Raw genomic sequence first — 20,138 nt, forward strand, 5'->3', positions numbered from 1 at the left:
GGCGTGGCCCTGGCAGGAAGGGGCGTGGCGTAGCGCGGCGGCACTGGCGGTGGCGGTGAGCGCGGTTGGCGCGCGCGCTCGGGGCCTGCTGGCGGTAACGGGCGGGGCCGGGCGGGGGGGCCGCGACCCCCCGCTCCCTCCCCGCACCCCCTTGGGTTCCGCCGCTCGGCCGGGCCGCGCCGCGCCGGACCGTTATGGCGGTCTCGGCCCCAGTGGCAGTTGGGGGGGGTGTGGGCCGGGGGGGCGGCGGCACTGCCCCGGAGGGGGAGCCCGGCTCGGGCGGACGGGGGGCTGGGGGGAGCGGTGGGGGGTCCCTCCCTCCCCGCCGGGGGCTGTGCTGCTGGGGAGGGGCTGCCCGGGGTGGGTTTCACGCTGCGGGGGGGGTCGGTGCACCTGGGTTTGGGTTTGGGGGGGGCTGTGACCCCCGGGGGGGGGCGGTTGTGGCTGACCCCCGAGGGGGCTGTTACCCACAGGGGTGGGTCGGGTCAGGTCTGTGGGAAATGGGGTGACGTTGCTCCCCGAGGGTAGCCCCCAGCCGGGGGAGCAGGGGGGCGAGGTGGGGTTGCCCCCTGGGGTGGGACCCAGGCAGGGGGTGCGGGGCTCTGTGCCCCCATTGTGGGCTGAGACTGTGGGTCCCTCTGAGGGGTTGGCCGGTGCCTGCAGGGAAGTGGGGGGTACAGTCCTAGGGGGGAGGACAGGGACAGAGGGGGCTGGAGGGAGGGCAGCAGAGTGTCTCCGGTGCCTCGCTGACCCTGTTCTCCCCCTGCTGCAGTGCACCTTCCGTCTTCCTGCCTCACCCCGGTCCCAGTCCGGGTTCCTGCTCCCACCTCTGGAAATATGTCCGAGGGAGTAGATCTGATTGATATCTACGCCGACGAGGAGTTCAACCAGGTGAGCCATGCGTCCGGCCGTGGGACTGGGGCTGCCAGTCTCCCCTTCTGGGAGGGAGCACTGTCACTGCCATCGGCCAGCTCGTTAGCGAGGTGCTGCAGCGGTTAGCGTGGACGTGCCCACCGGCTGAGGCGGACACATTAAGCAGAGGTGAAAGGTGCAACTGGTGTGCCTTGGAAAGGGTGGCACAGTGCTGGAGAGTCCCTGTGGGGAACTGAGGGCTGGGGGCGTTCCTAAATCCTGGGGGCTGCCACCTCGAGCCATGAGTAAAGGGTCTTTCTGCAGGTTTCACCAGAGGTTCAACACAGGGCTGGTCACAAAATGTTTGAGAGTGGGAGGCAAGGTTTGGATCAGGACATTTGCCACGGCAGTGATGAGCAGGGATCGAAGGGGAAAGTTGCAGCCTGGTTGGAGAAGCGAAAAATCCAGACTCTTCCAGTCTGGATTTGGTCACTGTCAGGGAACTGCACAGTGAAGGGACCCAGAGTGCCAAACCCATGCGACCGCTGAGGCCGGGAAGCTCTAGTGGGGATTTGCTGCGGCCGGAGAGATGCCACCTCTTCCACCCTGGGGCTGTGTGGGACTTGCAGGAAGCAGTGACAGAGAAGGGCAGGGTGTAGCTGTTAGAGAAGCAGATTTTAGAGAGTTCAGGCATCTGGGAGAGCAAGTGAACATGGATGTTTGAAGATTAAAAGCTTTTGTGAAAAGCCCGTGGAGGAAAGTTGGTCTGTGCTAGAGGGCAAGCTGCATGAACTGGAAGCAAAATCCAAAGAGGAGGGAATCACTGTGAGCTCCTGGAGAGCTGAAGAGGAGCTAAGGGTGACAAAGCCTTTGTTCTGAGGAGGCGGGAGGTTCTCAGGTGAGAAGATGCTGCGGGTTAGACCTTCAGGGAAAAGGGGAAATGGCAGCAATTGTGTTACCTGCCTTGGGGCTGAGGGGACTGCGAGGCGCTTTCTTCAGAAGAAGCAGGAGTTCTCTGCTGAGAGCTGTTGCTCCGGAGAAGGGCAGGGTCCAAGGTGGCTGTGACATTGCCCAAATAACAGGAACCTCAGGAGAAAGGTGAGTTGCAAAGCAAATGTCTGTGCTGCCTGTAGCAGCCGGGCAGTCCTGCCTGGACACCTTCCGACTGGAACGCTGCTTTCTGTGTCCTTCCTGAAAAACTCCCCAATTCCCCACCAGTTAAACTATCTAGTACTGTGCTGGGATGACGTGGAACTGCTCTGGCTTAGGAGTGGCCTCAGTTTGTATGTTTTCATGCAGTTTGCTTCTGGCAGAATTGGGAAATAGATATACCTGGATTTGGGAAAGGAAGGGAGAGCTGGGTTGCTGCAGGAATAAGGGTGGAAGGTGCAAATCAAGAAAATGTGTGGAGGTCGCTGGGCTGGAGGTTTGAAGTGCACAGAATAACGAGGAAATTTCATTTATGGCAATTACTCTGAACGCCCAAGGGAAGTAGTGAACGTGGACATGACATCTTTTGTCTGGAGAAGGAGAGCTGTGATGTTGGCAGGTGTGAGCTGGAAAGTCTGTACTGTCTCAGCGGACAACCCATGAGCAAGGAACAGGTGGGAGGACGGAATGGGAGAACTCCGCTGCCACGTCACAGGCGCTCTGCAGAGATGGGCCAGCGCTGCCTGTCCTGCCTGTGCCTGCAGGTAGGCTTTCCCATGAAGGTTCGGCTCCTGGGAAGCCTGGAGCAGAAAGGTGACAAAAGCAGTGGCCTGAGTTGACGCGGGAATGTCTGCTGGGGAGCTGAGAGGGTCTCTGATGGGTCTGGTCTAGTCTCGGTCAAGACTGGGGGATCTTTGGGATTAAAGAAGTTAAGCAGCGTTGAGAGGAGGATGGAGCAAGCCTGGCTGCACAGTGGGAAACTGCATGGAAAAATTTAGCTGGAAGGTTTGAGGGACAGTACACAAAAGATCTTTGACACGGCCAAGTGGATGGAGGCTTCTTAAAGCTGGAGGTGGTGATCAAGGCTGCCGACTAGCACCTCGTCCACCTCGGGCTGTGTGGCGGTGGAAACAAACCCAGAGTTAATCTGTGCATGGTGCCACGCCTGGGATCAAAGCATGGTGGGAAGGTGCTGTGGCTGCCCCACGGCCCCTGTGGCACACCAGAGGCACCGGCGTGGTTCCAAATCCCACAGCACACGTGGTAATTACCACCGGTGCCCGGCTTCATCCCTGTGCATGTGGCAAGTTGTCGCGTGTGGGTTCGGAGCGCGTTTGTCGAGTCGGGGTTTGAAGGGCAGCGAAGGTGTTTGCTGGGGGGGGCAGCGGGTGATGCAAAAGCCTCTTGCTACCATGGGCTTCAAGTGATGGTCTGCAGATTTGGTGTGACAGCAGGGGCAGAGACCAGCAGAGTGGACTGTGAGTGCTTAGGCTGTGAGTACTTCTACACCAGCTTCCCGTCAAGCTGTCAGTTTTTAAAGGAGAGCATTTTTAGACATCCCAGAGGATGTCTAATCACTCCCAAGCTGAAGCATCCACTAAGTAGCATAACTGAGGGCTCCTGAGCAATTTCTCCTCTAGCTCCCCTGTTTTTGTTCTCAACTTTCTGAAACTTTGAGGCAGAAATCCTCCAGCCTTGGGCCATGTCCAAAGGCATTTGGGGGGAGTAGGAGTGTGGGAGGCGGATTAAACAAACAGTTGAGCTGTTTTGAGAATGAGTGCAAAAATACTGCTCCCAGTTGAAATTCTTGTAATCTTTTCATCAGCTCTGCAGCTGAAATAGCCAGATGCAGAAGTTACAACCTGCCTTAGAAATGGACATTGCTGTCAAGAGTATCTAGGGGAAAACGGTCTGATTTTTATGTATTTCTGTGACCCTTTGAAAGCTGTGTGCTGCGCACCCTTCCTTGCCTCTCCCCTGAGCTCACAAAGGGCTGTGTTTTATATGTGCTGTCCCCTGACCATCACAGTGCAGGGGATTTAATCACCTTGCACTATCTGTAGCAGAAGATGTTGTCCGAACTGCCTTTGAAGTCCTAGAATTAAAAATTTGGGAGCAGAACCACTGGTTTTTGTGCTGCGCAGGACCTGTGTGTTGTTCCCGTGGGACAGATCCTAACATAGTAATTTGTAGCATGAAATGATGATCAGCGCATGCTGAATCCGGGTGAGCAATTAGTTTGAAGATCCGTAGTAAACACAGCACTCACTGTACACTCCAAATTAAATATAGCCCAGAACAGAGTGGGAATTGGAAGGCAGATCTAGGACACTTGAGTTCGCAGCTCAGAAGCTTCCTCGGCGGCTGGTTCACGCCGTGAAAGGCTGCGCCGCCGAGGGGAGGCGGCGTGTGTGCATCTGTGTGTGCAGGCGGCGTGTGTGGCTCCTACCCTGAAGAGGGCTCTGCTGCCCCAAAAATGAGCGAGCTTGCGAGGCCAGCAGGGTTTGACGGTGGAAGTGGAACCCCCAGGCTGGACTTGTGAAACGTGTGCCTGCCAAGGAGCGAGAGGCTCATCTGTCAAGGCCGTTTGGTTTTTTCCACCACTGAACTCTTGCCCTCACACGCTTACAAAAGGTGTGCTGCTTCCTGGTAGCCTCCCCGAGCAGCAAGTTGCGTCTTGCCCCGTTGCTCGGGCCAGCTGATACCCTAGTGAGCCAGTCCTCTGCTTGTGCGAGGCGGGTGCTTTAGCTCAGCGGAAGAGCGGACGGAAAAGCAAAAGGCTTGTAGTTGAAGCTGGGAGGAGGAAAATCAAGCCAGCACAGGCCACCAGTCGGGTAAAGCCTCGTGGTTCTGCTTCCTGGAGTATTCCTCCCTTCTCCACCTCCTTATGTGTCAAAAATGCCCTAGCGTTATGCCAAGGATCATGAAGCAGAGCCCATCACCCTGGTTTCTAAGTGCCAGTAATGCTCATTGCTGGGGAAAGGAGGTGTTGATCCCGTTGCTGTGGGGCTTGCATTAGTGTTGGCCGGTCGGAGAGCTGGGCAGCTGGAGTGGGGACGTGCAAGAGGGATTTCCACGTTGCTCAGGAGGAAGAGCAGGTGCTGGCGTGGATTGCACAAGTGAGGGGTGCCCATAAGCCCAGGGCACGGCGTGGCTTTGCCACTAGTGAGGAAGAGCAGTACAGTGCTGAGAGGGGTCTGCTGGGCCAGGGGGGGAGTTGCATTGCGAAAATGAAGCGCTGAAAGAGGGCCACGCTGTCAAAGAGATAGTGGCGTGACACTGGAGGGAGGGGACAGGGCTCGGCATGGGGAGGTGGCTTGTGAGATAACAGGCGCTGGATCTGTTTGCGGTGGCTTGGTTCATGGCAGTGATTTGCTACTTTCTGGCTGCGAACCGACCCAACACAAGTGATTTGGGCGCGAAACCTTTGGACTCGGCTCGTGCTGTCCCAGAAGAGCTCGTGCGCGCCAGTGCTCGCTGACCTGGGGCAGCTGCTTTTGAACTGAAGGAGGCTTTGTGACCTCCAGCGCTGCTCACCCGCAGCCCCCAGCATGGCAGGGTGGCACTGTGGGATGACTTTTAAGCATCGCCTGTGGTGGTTGGGATTTGGCTCCTGCTGGACGGTCATTGCTGGGGGGTGTTGGAGGACTCCGGCAGAATGGGGTGGTCCTGCAGAGCTCCGTTTTGGCTCCTAACAGCCCGCACATCTCTTTCTGAGCTGTGGTTTCACCCACGGGGTCTCCCCCCTACGGAGGAGCTCACGCTGTCTCCCCTCGCAGGACTCTGAGTTCAGTAATGCTGATCAGATGGACCTCTACGACGACGTGTTAGCAGCCAGCTCGCAGCCCCCCGAAAGCCGCACCAGCAGCTCGGAGGCGCCCCCGGAGATCCGACAGGAGCCACCCCCCAAGCCCAACAGCAAATCTCCCGCCATCCTGTACACCTACAGCGGGCTGCGCAATAAGAGAGCTGCCGTCTATGTGGGCAGCTTCTCCTGGGTGAGTGTGATCGCTCCTTGGCTGTGCTTGCCTGTGGGAGGGGGGTCTCCAGACCACCGGTGTGGGCGGTTTGGGGCTCCTGCAGTGTGTACACATGTGGGGGTCCTCCAGAGAAACCGCCGAGGGGCTGCAGGGCTCTTTGGGGGTGCTGTTCCTCCTCAATCCACGCTGACCCAGTGTACCAAGCCAGGTTGTGAGCTGGGCTTGACCTTGTCATCCTCGGGGGAAAAGGAGTTTGTAGACCTGAGGGGCTTCGTGTCCAGTCTGGGGCAAATGACCAGCACCTGTGGTGCCTCCCTCATGGCGACTGCTGCTCCCACCTGGCTCTGCCATCCTGGGGGCTGCACAGGCGAGTCCCCTTCGCCTGTTGATGGATATGGGATCGGTTCTGAGAAGGGTCTGTCTTGTCCAGAGAACAGAGGCACCTCTGTTAGCCATGCACTGGGCCTGATTCAGACTCGAGGTTGATTTTAAACTCCCTGTAGGGGCTCTGAGGTTGTCTGTACTCCAGCGCTGTGTCCCAGCCCCCTGAGTCTGGGTTAAGCTGGGGGGCACCAGGCCCTGCAATGGGTTGTGTGAGCTGACACCGGCCTCTCCCCTCTTCCCCTCAGTGGACGACTGACCAGCAGCTGATCCAGACCATCCGCTCGGTTGGTGTCTACGATGTAGTGGAGCTGAAATTCGCAGAGAACCGAGCCAACGGCCAGTCAAAAGGGTGAGAGCCGAGGGGGCTGCGGGAGAGTGGGGGAGCCAGGCCCTTGTGGCCACATCCTCTGTGTTGTGGGGAGTGAGGGAGCAGCCAGTGCTTTTCCTGGCTGGCACAGGTGATGTGCCTGGAGCTGGGATGGATAGTAAAGCAGAGACTCCCAAACAGCACGGGGCAGGGAGGAGGCAGCATGTAACACCAGGCTGGGTTTGGCTGCCAGGGAAGGCAGCGGGAGGTGGTGCCGGGGTGCTTTCTGCCAGGGTTTGGCCAGGGGTCCCTACCCCCTGCTAGGGGGTGAATTCCTGGGGGCTGGTTCTTGCTGGCTGACCTCTGGGCTCTGCCACAGGTACGCAGAGGTGGTGGTTGCCTCTGAGAACTCGGTTCATAAACTCCTGGAGCTTCTGCCTGGCAAAATCCTCAATGGGGACAAGGTGGAGGTGAGGCTGGCAACCCGGCAGAACCTGTCACAGTTCGAGGCGCAGGCTCGCAAACGTGAGTGAGGCGAAGGCACGCCGTGGGTCGGGGGGGCTCCACGCTGCGCAGCAGCTCCCACGGGTCCCGCAGGTCCCCAGCAGAGCTGTCAGGCTGAACCCACCGAGACCTTGGGGTGGGGGGGACACTGCCAGGAGTCTCTGGGGGTTGTTTCCTGTTGCTGCTGAGTCTGATTAGATCCTGACCCGAGTCTTTGTGATCCCCTTTTAGGTGCTCACACACTGCGAAGATCCCTCGTAGCCTCCTCCTCCTCCTCTCCAAACTGAATGGGCTTAAGCTCTTCAGCCTATCAACATAGCTAAGACCCTCCATATCTATTAGTAGCTCTTCTCTGGATCTGCTCCAGAATTTGTCCATCCCTGCGGAGGTAAGGTGCCCAACACTGGACGCAGTATTCCAGCTGGGGCCTGGCCGTGGGCTTTCTACAATGGCAATAGGTGGTCCTCGCCTCACTCCGCAGCGATGTGACGCCCCAGCCCCATGCCGGGGGGCTCTGTGGAGCCGCAGGGACTGTCTTGGCAGGAGCGTGTATGAGGAGGTCTTGGCCAGCTGTGGTCATTGTAGATCCCATGGCCCGTTTCATGCAAGGAAAGCCCTTCTCCTGAAGCACCCTGGCTGAGTTGCAGTGGGGTAGCTGTCACCTTCACACCCTTCCTTCAGCTCCAGTGCCCGTGGTGATCTGTTGCTTGGCAGCGCCATGCGCTGTTCGACCATGTCCCGACCTGCCCTTGCATTTTGGTGGAGCAGGGCATGTTCCCTTCTCTCACCCTTTGCCCCCGGGCACGGGGAGGCTGAGTTTCAGCTTGCTGCCGGCGCAGCTTCGCTCACATGAACCCTTGGCAGCCAGCTCGGCAGCGCCGGTGCCCAAAAATTGCTCCATTTGGTGCCATCAGAGCAGCAGGGCCTGGTGGGGAGCTGTGTCTCCCTGAGGGGCTCAGGCAGAGGCAGTGCCCTCCATCGTTCCTCTTGTCTCATCCTCTAAGCCTCTTTGGACACAGCGAGGGTTCCTGTCCTCTTTGAGGGCCGATGGGCACCGAGTTTTCCTTCCTCCAGCAGCTCCATTGCTGTTGGCACTTGGGTTCTGTCCCCTCGTGTTCCTCCACGCTCAGGCCTTTCTGAACCCCTGTGAGGATCACAGGCTCTCCGGGTCATTTAACATCTTCAGGGACTCAGGACCCAGCGACCTCTCTGCTGGGGACCTCTTGCCATTTCTTGTGGCTTTTCGCTTCTGTCCCTGTAACCTGCTTGCTCAGCGGCTTCTGCAGAGCCCCACTGACCGAGAGCAGCATCCTGGGGGCACCGTGCGGGCAGCCAGGGTCTTGCTGGAGAGCTGGTACCTTCTCTGAGACACCTGGAAGCGGAGGCTACATTTGGCTGGCTGGATCTTTCTCTGGGCACCTTGAGCTCTCCCGAGGCCAGATCTCGCGGGGCTGCGGGAGAGGATGGTCCTTGCGCTGGTTGCCACGGGTGGGGAGGAAGAGGAGGAGGTCTCCGAGACCTGCAGGCCCTCCGGCCACGGCTCATGGCTCTTTCCTGTGCCGCTTGCAGGTGTGCCGCCGAGGGCCCACTCCCGAGACTCCGTGGACTCAGTGGACGGCCGTGCCACGCCAACAGAGAATGCCTTGCCGCCTGCCCGTGTGGAGAAACCCCCCTCTGTCCTGCCTTTCTTCAACCGCCCCCCCGCTGCCCTGCCCCTCATGGGGCTCCCCCCGCCGCCAATGCCACCCCCACCACCCCTCTCCTCCGGCTTTGGCGTCCCCCCGCCCCCACCTGGCATCCACTACCAGCATCTCATGCCCCCACCGCCTCGACTGCCCCCCCACCTGGCTGTGCCACCCCCGGGAGCTGTCCCCCCTGCCCTGCACCTCAACCCCGCCTTCTTCCCCCCACCCAACACAGCCCTGGGTCCTCCACCAGACACCTACGGCAAGGCAGTGGCCCCCTACAACCACAGCAGGTGAGACAGGGCGGAGGGGAGCTGCATGCCTCTCGATCAAATTGGGGGGGCTATGCTGATCCCCACGTGTGCCTCCTGTGCAGCCGGGAGCTCGGCCCGCCGCCTCCCCCTGTGAGCGAAGTGGAGTTTGAGGAGATCATGAACAGGAACCGGGCCATCTCCAGCAGCGCCATCTCCAAGGCAGTGTCTGGCGCCAGCGCAGGTAACAGTGATTTTATTCCTGCGCTCCCCTCCTGCTGTGTCCCCCCCACCCCATCCCACGGCAGGTCCACATCCCTCAGCCCTGCTCCGTTCCCCCCCAGGTGACTACAGCGACGCCATCGAGACCCTCCTCACGGCCATCGCTGTCATCAAGCAGTCCCGCGTCGCCAACGATGAGCGGTGCCGCGTCCTCCTCTCGTCCCTCAAAGACTGTCTGCACGGCATCGAAGCCAAGTCCTACAGCACGGGCGCCAGCAGCAGCTCCTCCAGGTACCAGCGGCGCCGGGGTGGCTTCGTTTGTACCCCCCCGTGGGGCTTTGCTCGCTGTCTCTGACCCCACCCCAGCGAGATCCTTCCCTGGGGTGACCAAAAGCTTTTTCTTCTTTTCCCCAGGAAAAGACACCGATCTCGGGAGCGCTCTCCCAGCCGGTCCCGTGAAAGCAGCCGGCGACACCGGGACCTGCTCCACAGTGAGGATCGGCACGAGGACTATTTCCAGGAGCGGAACCGGGAGCACGAGCGGCATCGGGACAGGGACAGAGAGAGGGACCGGCACCACTGAGACAGGTGAGCTGGTGCCGAGGCGCTGACACATGTACTGTGCCATTGCTGTGGGGTCTTGGGGGTCCCCTCCCAGGGTGAGGGCTGAGGCGGCGGGAAGGGGGCTCGGCGCTGCTCTGACTGCTCCTCTGTCTCTCCCTGCAGGAAGTTTGGCAGTAAGTGGTTTTTAATGGACTCGTATCTCCTCACCTCGACCAGGACTACATGACCGAGGCCGCTCTACCCCCACCCCTGGGCCCCTTCCCCGCCACCCCCAGCTCTCCGGGTGCCCAAGGAAAGCCGTGCTGTGCCCCGGCGGGGCTCCCACCGACACCTCGTGGCCTTGGGGCCTGAGCCCTTGCCCGCACTCAACGCTGCCGCTGCTTCCCGGGGAGAGGCGGGGAGCCGGGGAACGCCTGGGCCGCCCTGCTCCGCTCTGTGGACACCCGGACCCAAAGAGTAATGGTGCTTTTTTTCCATGGAGAGAGGTTTGTGAGCCCTTTCAGGGGGTGGCTGGAGGGGACAGACCCCTTGGCTTGGAGGCACACGGCTCCCGACCCCCTGCCTGGGTTTGCTGGAAGTGGTGCAGCGTCTTCTGCCACATACCATCCTCTGGCCTTTTCTGGAGACGCTCCTGTCCCCATCATCCCAGCAGTCCCAGCTCGGGACACGGTGCCACGCTCCTTTCTCTGCCCCTGCTGGAGAGGAAGCACAGCCTATCCCCTCCGTGGGCCTGCTGTCCCTGCTCGCCATCTCCACTCTGCCCAGGAGCAGCGTGCCGGGGCGTGGGGGCTGGGGCTGAGCTGGAGGTCGCCCGGCGTTCCCCTCCAGCTTGCCTGGCAGCATGCCACCTCTGCGCTCACTCGTCTCCCACACGTGCGGCAGGGCCCTGTGCAGAGCCAGCCTCTCCTGCAGCACCTTCCTTGTTTTAGAGGAAGTGGAAGAGGCAGGGCAGGCTGCAATGCCCCCGGCCAGCTGGCCTCGGGGACCACCTGTCCCCCACAGGTGCTTGGGGTGCTGTCCCTTCCCCAGCTGTCATCCCCCCCCCGGCCGCCCTTTCCTGACAGGCAATGCGGCAGTTCCACACACAGTGGCAGCTCGGTTGTGTCACGCAGGCCAGGCCAGGGGTGGTGGGGCAGGGGACTATCTGTGCAGAGCAGTGGGCAGCTGCGCAGGAGCCCCCCCCAGCCCTGTGTCTCTCCAGGCTGTGAGGCCCCGTGTGGGTCCCTTCGGCAGGAGAGGGAGAGCCCATGAGGGTCGGGGCGAGCTGAGGAGACGTGGGGTGATTTCCAGGGTGGGTGTCAGCCCCAGGCGCTGCCAGCCAGGCAGTGTCACCCTCTGAACTGTTGCTGGACAGGAGAAACCTGGCTCCGGAGGTCTTTTAGGTTGAAATGACCCACAAACAAACACAAAAAAAAAAAAAAGAAAAAAAAATATCTTGTAAAGTACCATGAGGTGCCGGCTTAGCGGGTGACTGCTGGGGGGAGCGCTCGGTGGGAGAGTTCTGTTTTTTTACTTAACGACACAAATTTTTAGTTTCTTTCAAAATAGTGGGGAAAAGTGCAGAGCAAACCCCTATTAACCACCCAGCGAGGCGCTGCCCCTCCTGCTCGCAGTGACTAGATTTGTTTGTCTTTCTGATAGGTTGAAAATTGTGTAATAAACTTGATGACGTTGTCAGTCTTTTATATGGCGCTGTAGGGCTCTTTGTCGTGTTTCCTCCCTATGATGGTCTTTTAGGTGACGAGTGGGGTGGGAGTGTTTTAGGGTGGCTGTGTGGGAGGGAAGAGCAGTATGTGGGGCCTGTTAGTGCCTCTGTGCCTGCTGTCCATGGCCCTCATTGTTTTCTGAGGCTTCTAGGGGGCTCCTGCACCCCTCAGGCAGCGCTGTGGGGCAGTGGTGTGGTGCTGGAAGCTCCTGACCGCTTTACACCCAGCCCACTGCCCCAGAGGAAGCCACATGCCCAGGCACCAGGTAAAAATAAATATTTATTGGAAAATAGTGAATTATTCTGAGAAGGCAGTAGAAAAAAAAAATAATTCTCCGTACCTCGAACTGACCTGCGCTTCACAAGCCCTGGGGGCCGCATCCTGGGTGGCAGCAGGTTGGGTACTGCCTGGCAGGTCGCTTGCATGTGCTGTGGGCGAAGCAGAGAGCAGGCAGGGTGGGGATCCCTGCCCATGGGCACCAGCGCGGGGCCAGCCTGGGAGGTGGAGCTGGCAGCAGGCCGGCTGCCCGCTGCCTCGCATACCTGTGCTGCTCCATGCCTAGTCCTTTGACGTGGCACGAGGCCTCAGTATGAATCCACACTGCGAAGAAGGAAAGAAGGGGATGTGTTGGCACCAAACCAGCCTAGCAGCTCGTGTGCCAGCTCCTGCGGTGCCCTGGTGTCACCCAGCTCCCTGCATGGTGTGGCCCAGCCACAGTACCTGGAGAAGGAGACCAGCGCCAAGATGCCCAGCAGCAGCTCTATGGCGTAGAAGAGCAGGAGGGTGGCGTTGAGGATGGCTTCCAGGCGCAGGGCGTAGGTCTGCAGCAGCAGGTAATAGGTTGCCATCACAGCTGCCGGGATGGTCAGGGCCAGGCTGATGGAGAGCGGCACCTTCCGCTGGCACAGGTTGCCTTTGGACCCTGCAGGGTGTGCGGTTAGAAGTGGAGTGCCCCCCCTCAGGACTCTGCAGTGGGGGGACACGGTAAACTGCACCCCCAGCTGTGCCCCAGCAAGCTCCTGCGGGGGCTCTGCAGCCCCGTGTCACCCTGGGGGACACCCCGTTGTCCCCAGGACTTACCGAAGAAGATGCGAGTGGCCTCAGTGCCGAGGTAGAGGAAGAGCAGCACAACGTCCAGCACCAGGTTGGTGAAGGGGTACGGCAGCAGCAGCACTGCGGGCACAGCCACCGCTGCCCTCAGGGCCCGCACCCACAGCACGCCCCGGGCCTCAGGGCGGGGAGCTACTGCCCTGGGGGGCCGGAGAGGGCGGGGTGGGGGGGCTCACCCTTGTACACGAAGACGAAGGCCTCCAGCAGAAAGTAAGTCGCGCTGTACCACCCGTTGAGGAAAAGCAGGACCTGCAGCGGTGCCGAGGAGCGCTGGCGGCCTGCGGGCGCAAGGCGGCCATGGGCTGGGAGGGCCCGGCCCGGCCCCCGCCCCGCTGCACCCCCCTCCCGGCCCCGCTGCGCCTTGGCTGGCTCGGCGGCACCCCCGAGCCCGCCCCGCGGCCCCCTCCCCCGCGCCCCGCTGCCCCCCAGGCCCGGACCGCGGCCTCCCGGGCCGGCCTGCCGCCGCCCCGCACTCACTCCTGGGCGCCATCTTCCATCTCCATGGGAACCGTCGCCGCCGCCCTCACTTCCGGGAGCGCTCGGCGGGAAGGCGTCTAGCCGCTCCCTCCGCCCTCTCTATGGCTTTGGAGGACCGGGCCGCGTTGCCCGGGTTCGAGCCTCGCACCCGGCTGCCCGCCGGCTCTGCCTACGCCCCCTCCGAGCCTCCCCTGGGCCCAGCGGTCCACGCTGCGGGGTGGGAACAGCCCTGTTCTGGGGCTGCAAGCCCAGCGCTGAGCTGTGGTAAGGTTGTCGGGATGGCAGGCACCGGCACGGGGAGGAAGGGAAGCAGCCGGGGCACACGGACACCAGGCAGCTACTGGAAAACGTCTCCGATTTATTTCTTTACCGTTTACAAAAACGCTCGAGTCCCAATGGGGGCTGTGGCGCCAGGACAGACCTTCCTGCTGCACAGCTGGGATGCGCCGCCAGCCTCCTGCCGACCCCCGGCACCCACAGGAGCCGTGGCAGCGCTGGCAGAATGGCTGGATCCCGGGAGGAAGGTGGCAGAGCTGGAGCCAGAGCTGGAGCCAGAGCCGTCCCCAGGGGGGCCGAGAGGTGCAGGGAGACGGCGGGGGCTGCCAGGGAGCCGAGGGAGAGCTGGTGGGTCACCCAGAGCCCGAGGGGAGACATCAGCCGTGGAACTGTGCAAACTCCTTGCGCAGCCAGAGTGAGTCCTGGTAGAAGAGGGGATCGCCCAGGTGCACCGCTGTCCTCTTGTAGAAGTAACAGTAGAGCACGGCCGCTGCGGGAGGGAGGGGGATAAGGGTCACCTTCACCCCCACAGGCCCCTGAAAGGGGCAGGAACCCTCACGGGACCCTGCGACCACCAGCCCTTACCCAGCCGCTGGAAAACAAAAAGGGTCTGCAGGCCTTCGGTCCACACGAAGCGGCTGGAGTCCCGCCACCGCAGGTTCTGAGGCAGACAGACGGACAGGAACCAGGGATAACCCCTGCATTAGTTTGGGAGCAGCCCCCCACACCTCTGGCTCCCTCAGCCTGGTGTGCTGCTGGCCCTGAAGGTGTGCACAGGCCAGGGGCAATACTGCCGGCCTGGGGGGGCAGCCCCCCACCCCAAAGGTTAAGCAGCTCAGGGGATTTAGCCAGCAAGTCAGGACCTATTCTAGCTTCAGACTTCAGATCCCTGCAAATCCCTGTCAATCCCCTGCCCGGGCAGCGTGGGCAGCACCGGCATGGATGCCACCTTGGGCACCCTGACACAGCGCAGCTCCCTGCCCAGCTCTAAGCGATTCCCTTGCCCTAAGGCAGCAGGGTGGGGACGGATCCTCACTCAGAGGCTGGAGCAGGGGGACGAGAGCCCAATGGAGAGGGGTGCCCAGGGGCGGGCAGGGTGTAGGGGCTGCTCCTGCAGCGGCTGGGGCAGGGGACAGGAGGGAGTTCAGCTGGGGGAGGAGAAAGGGAAGATGCTGCCTCGACAGAGCCCTTGATACTGCCTGATGCCAGCAGGGAAGAAGCTGTCCGCCATCTCTGAGTGTTGGGGATTAATCCCAGGTAAACCAGGAGCTGCTGTCACAGACTTCAGCAAGGATTACCCCACTGTGGGCTTCTGTGCCAGCACAGAGCTGCAGCTGCTGGGCTTTCCACAAGGAAAGAGGATTTTCCAGCAAGTCATGGCTCTTGGGGAAGGGGCCGGGATAGGGCAGCTCCCTTCCAGGCCAACTCATCAAGGGGGTCACATAGGGAATCACAGGGGGACACCAAACTGTCCCTGCGGTGGCAGATCGTGGCCTTCCTCTTGTGGGAGAGGGACTGCTGCCTGTGCTGCCTGCCCTCAGAAGAAGCCAGCAGCCCCAAGCCTGCCCCAGCCTACCATAACCCAGATGTGGAAGGAGATGCTAAGCGCCAGGTAGGCTGCAGACAGCAGAATGGTCCCCTTGAACTTGTGGAAGAGGAGGTTGACCAGCCCAGCCTGGAAGATGAAGGTGTTGAAGAACATGAGGAAGATGATGATGACGTTGAAGAGAATAGCAATGTCCTGGATGCTGCAGCAAAAGAGACATGGTGAGACCCCAGCCCTCCTGCCCCACCACGCTACCCCCTGTGCCCGCCTGGCACTCACATGAAGAGAACAAGCTGGACAGCGGGGGCCGTGCGGAGCAGCTCTGAGAAGGAGTTGACAAAGAGGTCATAGAAAAGCAGGAGGAACTGCAGGAACAGCACCAGGCTGTAGTTGCTGGTCTGGAGCATCTTCCTTGCCTGGGCGTTGGAGCCCTCAGCCCTGGCATCCCCAGTGGCCGAGCCAGCTCATGGTCTGGAGTTGAGGGGCTCAGTGTCGCCTCTCCCTGTGGCCAGGACCTGGAGGAGGAGGAGCAGAGGTTTCATTTGGCAGGGTAAGATGCACCACCCTGCACCTCACAAACCTCCTCTGCCAGGAAACCTAAAGCAGGGTCAAACCAACAGCAGCTTCTGCCAGTTTCTAGCACGCCATGCAGAGCTGTGCTCTGCCCCAGGTCTGTAGGCTTTCACAGACAAGCTGTCTCCCCTCTCTTCTCACCGCACAGTGGGCTCAGGTTTGGTCTCACTCTCCCACCCTCCAGCCTCACAACCAGCCCAACCTCAGGGAACAGATGTGAAGAAACACAGGGACGAGGGAGACGTGAGAGTCCCAGGGAGCAGTGTCCGGGCAGGTTATTCACACCTCTCCTACTGGACAAACCCTAAAGCTGCCGACAGGCCATGCTACGGGGGCAGGTTTGGGCACGCTGTGTCCCAGCATCACCCTCCCTGGCCCCACCCCAGGACCGCGCACCCCACTTGGGGCAGCTGCTCAGGCAGGAGATGAGGACACAGTGAGGGAGCGAGGCTAGCTGGGGACAAGCGAGGAGGCAGAGCCCTCCTGCCTGCTTCTGCCCAGGGACAACAGCACAGCAGTGCCGGAGAAAGGAGGTGAGGTGGTGCTTGGAGGGACGAGGGGTCCAGGACAAGGGGGGGTGCCCCATGTCCTGGCAAGAGAGTGCTGCGCTGAGGCCTTCCTTCCCTGGAAAGGAGCCACAGGGTGGGACGTGGCAGGGAAAGGGGGCAGCTCCCCGCATCCCCAGGTCCCATGCCACCCCCCGTCCTTCACACAGCCGCCACGCAGGTGTCCTCTCCCTGCGCGGCCCCCGGGTCCCCTCTGGTCTCCCCACACATCCCCAGGCCTCCCCTTCCCCCCCGGCCTCAGTCCCTAGGGAGGCCGAAGCGCCCCGAGCAGCCGCCCCGGTGGGCCGCCGTGCCCCCCGGCGCGCTTCGCCGGTGCACAGGCAATCCGGGGTTGCCGGTGGTCCCCGCCGTGTAACCCCCCCCCCCGCCTCCGCAGCCCGGCAGCGGCCGAGCGCTGACCTGCGGCCGCCATCTTCCGTCTCCACGGCAACAGCGCAGCCACCGAGGCGGGAACGGAAGCGCGCGGCTGGAGGAGCTATACAAGCGCCGCTCTGGCCGCTGCACTCTTTGGTTGCGGGGCCGGGAGGATTGGGCGCGAGCCACCACCGAGGCGAGCGGCCAGAGCGGCGCCGTCCAACATGGAGGCGCCCGGCGAGGCCGAGGGGGCGGCAAGGCCCGACGGGCGGCGGGCGGGGCTGAGGTACGGCCCCGGGACCAGGCCAGGCCCCGCGTCCTCGGGGCTGGGGGAGCCGTGGGGCCCGGTGTTCTGGGCAGCCTTGGGGCCGGGCCCCACGTCACCAAGCCCGGGGCAGCCGTAGGGCCCTAGCTGTGGGGCAGCCGTGGGGCCAGGCCCCGCGTCCCCAGTCTTTGGGGGAGCCGTGGGGCCAGGCCTCACACCTCCAGGCTTTGGGGGAGCCGTGAGGGCCCAGGCCCGGGGGAGCTGTGGGCTCAGCACCGTGCCGAGCATTGCAAGAGTGGGTGGCAGAGCTCGTGATTGCCACGCTGCTCCAGGGCCGCGTCCCACCCACCTTCTGCCTCATAGTCCCATGGGGCAGCAGATCGCAGATCTCGGGGGACAGGGCTGTCCCCCGCCCCAGGAGGAGACGTAAATATCTATTTCTGGAGGCAAATGCAAATCACCAGGCAAATGGACGAAGCTCCTGCCAGTCACCTGCTTGAGCCCTGTGGGCTGGGGGCAGGGCCCTGCTGGTCCTGCTGCTCAGCCCAGGGAGGGTTGTGGGGCTGTTGCCCACAGGTGTGTGTCGTCCCCCCCTGCTCAGACCCCCATAGAGCAGGGTGAGAGCTGGTGCAGAGCAGGCAGGAGGCAGCAGGGTGCTGGGGCTCCCAAGATCCAGGTCAGGGCGGTACAGGAGTGCCTCCTTGCACTAGTGCAAGCCAGGGTGGGGCACAGGGTGCTGAGGGGGGGTTGAGAGGGAGTGCTCATGCTGGTGGGGAGGTGGAAGGGGACATGGGGTGCAGGTTGGAGGGTGCTGCGGATGGAGAGAGTGTAAAATACATGTGAGGGGGAAGGAGGGAGGGGATCACATCAGTGGGTTCCTGGGGATGATGCAGGGAGCGTTGTGGGTGCTAGGGGTGGGGGTGCAGGGTTACAGGAGACACCTGGACTCCCTGTGAGGCACTTGTTGCTGTCCCCTGGGCACCGTGGTGGGGTGCTGCCAGGGACCTGGCTCTGCAGGGGCCAGCTTTGCCTTGCATATCCCCAGCTGGTCATCTCCAGCCCTGGCATCCTGCCCTGGCCATGCAGCAGCTGGGTCAGAGCTGTCCCTCCTCGGGGTGCTTGGTTCCCTTTTCAGCCTGGCTCCTCCCTGTGGGTGTCTGCACAAAGTTGAGAGCCAGCGCAGGCAGAAAACCTCGGTGGAGGCTGAGCAGACATCTCGCTTTTCCCCAGGTGCCACCACCACGTTACGGAGATGCTGGATCTACCCTTCCTGCCCTTCTACGTCCTCCTGGGTGGCCTGGGCTTTGTGTGTGTGGCCTTCGTGAGCACCTGGTGCCAGCACTGGCGCGGTGGCTTCGCCTTGGATGGCAGCGCCCAGATGTTCAACTGGCACCCAGTGCTGATGGTGACAGGCATGGTGGTGCTGTACAGTGCAGGTAAGTGGGGCATGTGGCGCAACGTGGTGCCAGCACGGCTCTTCTCTGACCCTCTCACCCAACAGCGGCCCTGGTGTACCGCCTGCCCGCTACCTGGAGGGGCCCCAAGCTCCCCTGGAAGGTGCTGCACAGCTCCCTGGCCCTGGCAGCCTTCACTCTGGCCGTGCTGGGGCTGGTGGCTGTTTTTCGCTTCCACAACAGCCATGGCACACCCAACATGTACTCGCTGCACAGCTGGCTGGGGCTGGCCACCATCCTGCTCTTCTCCTGCCAGGTGGGTGCTGCCCTGCTCCCCAGCACCCTGCCCCCACCCCCGGCACCGTGCCCTTCACCCTCACCTCCCCTTCCCACAGTGGCTGGCTGGCTTCAGCGCCTTCCTGCTGCCCTGGGCTCCTGCCTGGCTCCGTGCCTTCTACAAACCTGTGCACATCTTCTTTGGCTCCACCATCCTCATGCTGTCGGTGGCCTCATGTGTGTCGGGCATCAATGAGAAGCTCTTCTTCAGCCTGTGAGCATCACAGTGTGTGTGTGGGGAGCCCTTGCTGGGAGGGTGGCTCCAGGAGGAGTGTGGTTCGGGCTGTTCATTGTTTTTCGGTGCTAGAAGTGTCACTGAGTGAAACCGAGCATGGGGTGGCAAAGGGAAGTGAGTGAGCAATTCCTGCCTCAGGTGTGTGGTTAACCTGCACAGCTCCCCGCTGCAGGGTGGGTGCAGGGTTGCATGATCTTAGGGGGAAGGCTGGGCACATGCAGGAAAGCTCTCGGCCATTCTTCTCCCAAGGAAGAACGGGACGACTGACTACAAGCACCTGCCTGCCGAGGCTGTCTTTGCCAACATGCTGGGGCTCCTGATCATCCTCTTTGGGGTGCTGGTGCTGGGGGCTCTGGCCAGGCCAAGCTGGAAGCGTCCCGATGCCGACTCTCCAGACTCTTGCCAGGTACCAGCTGTGCTGTGGGGGAATGCCAGGCTGCAGGGTGGCTTTGGGAGTCTAGCCGGGGGACCTGCCTGCCACCATACAGAATCACAGCAGGGTGGGGGCTGGAAGGGACCCCTGGGGGTCACCCAGCCCACGCCCCTGCTGAAGCAGCTCCCCTAGAGCAGGCTGCACAGAGCCGCGTCCAGGCGGGTTCCAACGTCTCCAGAGAAGGAGACCCCTCGGCCTCTCTGGGCAGCCTGGCCCAGGGCTCTGCCACCCCCGAGGCAGAGAAGTTCCTCCTCACATGCAGATGGAAGTTGCCGTGTTGCCGTTGGTGCCCGTTGCCCCTTGGCCCATCGCTGGGCACCGCTGAAAAGAGCCTGGCCCCGTCCTGCTGGCACTCGCCCTTACGATACTTGTAGCTGTTGATCAGAGCCCCTCGGTCTTCTCTCCCTGGGTTAACCCCCCCGGCCCTGGGTGGGAAGGGACAGGCAGCGGGACGCAGACACCGGACTCACCTGTGCTCTCCCCACAGCCGCTGCTCACCGCCGAGCGCTGACACTGCTGCAGCAGCCGAGGTCTCTCCCTGCCCTCCCAGGGCCACCAGCCCCGAACACTCCGACCCCATCACATCCCTGCCTGCTTTGCCGGCCCTGCTCTCGGCCTGTCGCCGTGCCCTTGTCCCGCTGCCTGTGCCTGATGCTTATCTGCCCGTGGGAGGAACAGGCTCAGCTCCCTTACGGCAGAGGGATTGCTGTGTGAGGACATCTCTTTGCCTCCGCTGTGGCCTGGCATTGGCCTCCTGCCTGCCGTAGGATGAGGGCAGCTGCAGCGTGACGCTCCTGCCTGCCTCCTCGTGCCAGCTCCTGCTGGGTCCAGCTGGCCTCTCACGCCTGAACCTCGGTCCGTGCCACACCAGCTGCCCTCCCCGTGCCACGCAGTGCCATCCTCAACACGATGGCTGGAGCTGCCAGAGCCTCATCAGGTCAGAAGCCATTGGAGGAGTGTCCGTGTGCACGGCCGTGCTGCCACCCCCCACCCTGGGACCATCTCCTGTGCGGGGAGCCCGGCTTGGGGTGGCAGGGGTGGAGGAGACCCTCGCACCGTGCCTTGCCCTTCACTGGGCTGCCTGTGCCTCTCCCTCCACCCCATGGGTGTGGGTGGCAGGACCAGCCGCGCAGCCCCCTGGGGCCCTCGTGGACACGTAATAAACCACTGGCTTTTGCAGTGCTCCTG

At 62.0% G+C, this 20,138-nt stretch overlaps 4 protein-coding genes across 13 annotated transcripts; 2 read left to right on the plus strand and 2 right to left on the minus strand.

Moving 5' to 3' along the window:
* The first annotated feature begins 6 nt into the window (after window positions 1-6).
* CPSF7 (cleavage and polyadenylation specific factor 7) lies at window positions 7-11,364 on the plus strand. Of its 2 annotated transcripts, none has more exons than XM_080403869.1 (10): window positions 7-55; window positions 773-891; window positions 5,562-5,780; window positions 6,392-6,495; window positions 6,833-6,978; window positions 8,527-8,935; window positions 9,019-9,137; window positions 9,238-9,406; window positions 9,530-9,703; window positions 9,842-11,364. In XM_080403869.1, the coding sequence occupies exons 2-9, from the start codon at window positions 838-840 to the stop codon at window positions 9,696-9,698; spliced, it is 1,389 nt and encodes a 462-aa protein (XP_080259995.1). In that variant the 5' UTR covers window positions 7-55; window positions 773-837; the 3' UTR covers window positions 9,699-9,703; window positions 9,842-11,364. The 2 variants fall into 2 exon arrangements, with proteins under 2 accessions (XP_080259995.1, XP_080259994.1); XM_080403868.1 differs by having other exon boundaries at window positions 35-94.
* On the minus strand, window positions 9,702-13,339 carry TMEM216 (transmembrane protein 216). 4 transcript variants are annotated; one of them, XR_013930685.1, is made up of 7 exons: window positions 12,973-13,339; window positions 12,672-12,773; window positions 12,466-12,558; window positions 12,106-12,307; window positions 11,928-11,985; window positions 11,726-11,813; window positions 9,702-9,835 (listed from the first exon to the last, which is right to left on the minus strand). XR_013930685.1 is itself a non-coding variant. In XM_080403919.1 (6 exons), the coding sequence occupies exons 1-5, from the start codon at window positions 12,983-12,985 to the stop codon at window positions 11,970-11,972; spliced, it is 426 nt and encodes a 141-aa protein (XP_080260045.1). In that variant the 5' UTR covers window positions 12,986-13,339; the 3' UTR covers window positions 11,652-11,813; window positions 11,928-11,969. The 4 variants fall into 4 exon arrangements, 2 of the variants coding, with proteins under 2 accessions (XP_080260045.1, XP_080260044.1); XR_013930686.1 differs by having other exon boundaries at window positions 11,726-11,985; XM_080403919.1 differs by lacking the exon at window positions 9,702-9,835 and having other exon boundaries at window positions 11,652-11,813.
* TMEM138 (transmembrane protein 138) lies at window positions 13,311-16,466 on the minus strand. The gene is made up of 5 exons (XM_080403916.1): window positions 16,333-16,466; window positions 15,074-15,309; window positions 14,825-14,996; window positions 13,834-13,909; window positions 13,311-13,738 (listed from the first exon to the last, which is right to left on the minus strand). Exons 2-5 carry the CDS (start codon window positions 15,199-15,201, stop codon window positions 13,626-13,628), a joined length of 489 nt encoding a protein of 162 aa, XP_080260042.1. The 5' UTR covers window positions 15,202-15,309; window positions 16,333-16,466; the 3' UTR covers window positions 13,311-13,625.
* Window positions 15,766-20,132, plus strand: CYB561A3 (cytochrome b561 family member A3). 6 transcript variants are annotated; one of them, XM_080403903.1, is made up of 6 exons: window positions 15,766-15,900; window positions 17,783-17,988; window positions 18,054-18,262; window positions 18,342-18,496; window positions 18,767-18,923; window positions 19,438-20,132. In XM_080403903.1, exons 2-6 carry the CDS (start codon window positions 17,805-17,807, stop codon window positions 19,459-19,461), a joined length of 729 nt encoding a protein of 242 aa, XP_080260029.1. In that variant the 5' UTR covers window positions 15,766-15,900; window positions 17,783-17,804; the 3' UTR covers window positions 19,462-20,132. The 6 variants fall into 6 exon arrangements, with proteins under 6 accessions (XP_080260029.1, XP_080260026.1, XP_080260027.1 ...); XM_080403900.1 differs by lacking the exon at window positions 15,766-15,900 and adding an exon at window positions 16,434-16,573; XM_080403901.1 differs by lacking the exon at window positions 15,766-15,900 and adding an exon at window positions 16,650-17,128 and having other exon boundaries at window positions 18,190-18,262.
* The last annotated feature ends 6 nt before the right edge of the window (window positions 20,133-20,138 follow it).

This window comes from Falco punctatus (assembly GCF_963210335.1).
Source record: "Falco punctatus genome assembly, chromosome: 10".
Lineage (NCBI taxonomy): Eukaryota > Metazoa > Chordata > Aves > Falconiformes > Falconidae > Falco > Falco punctatus.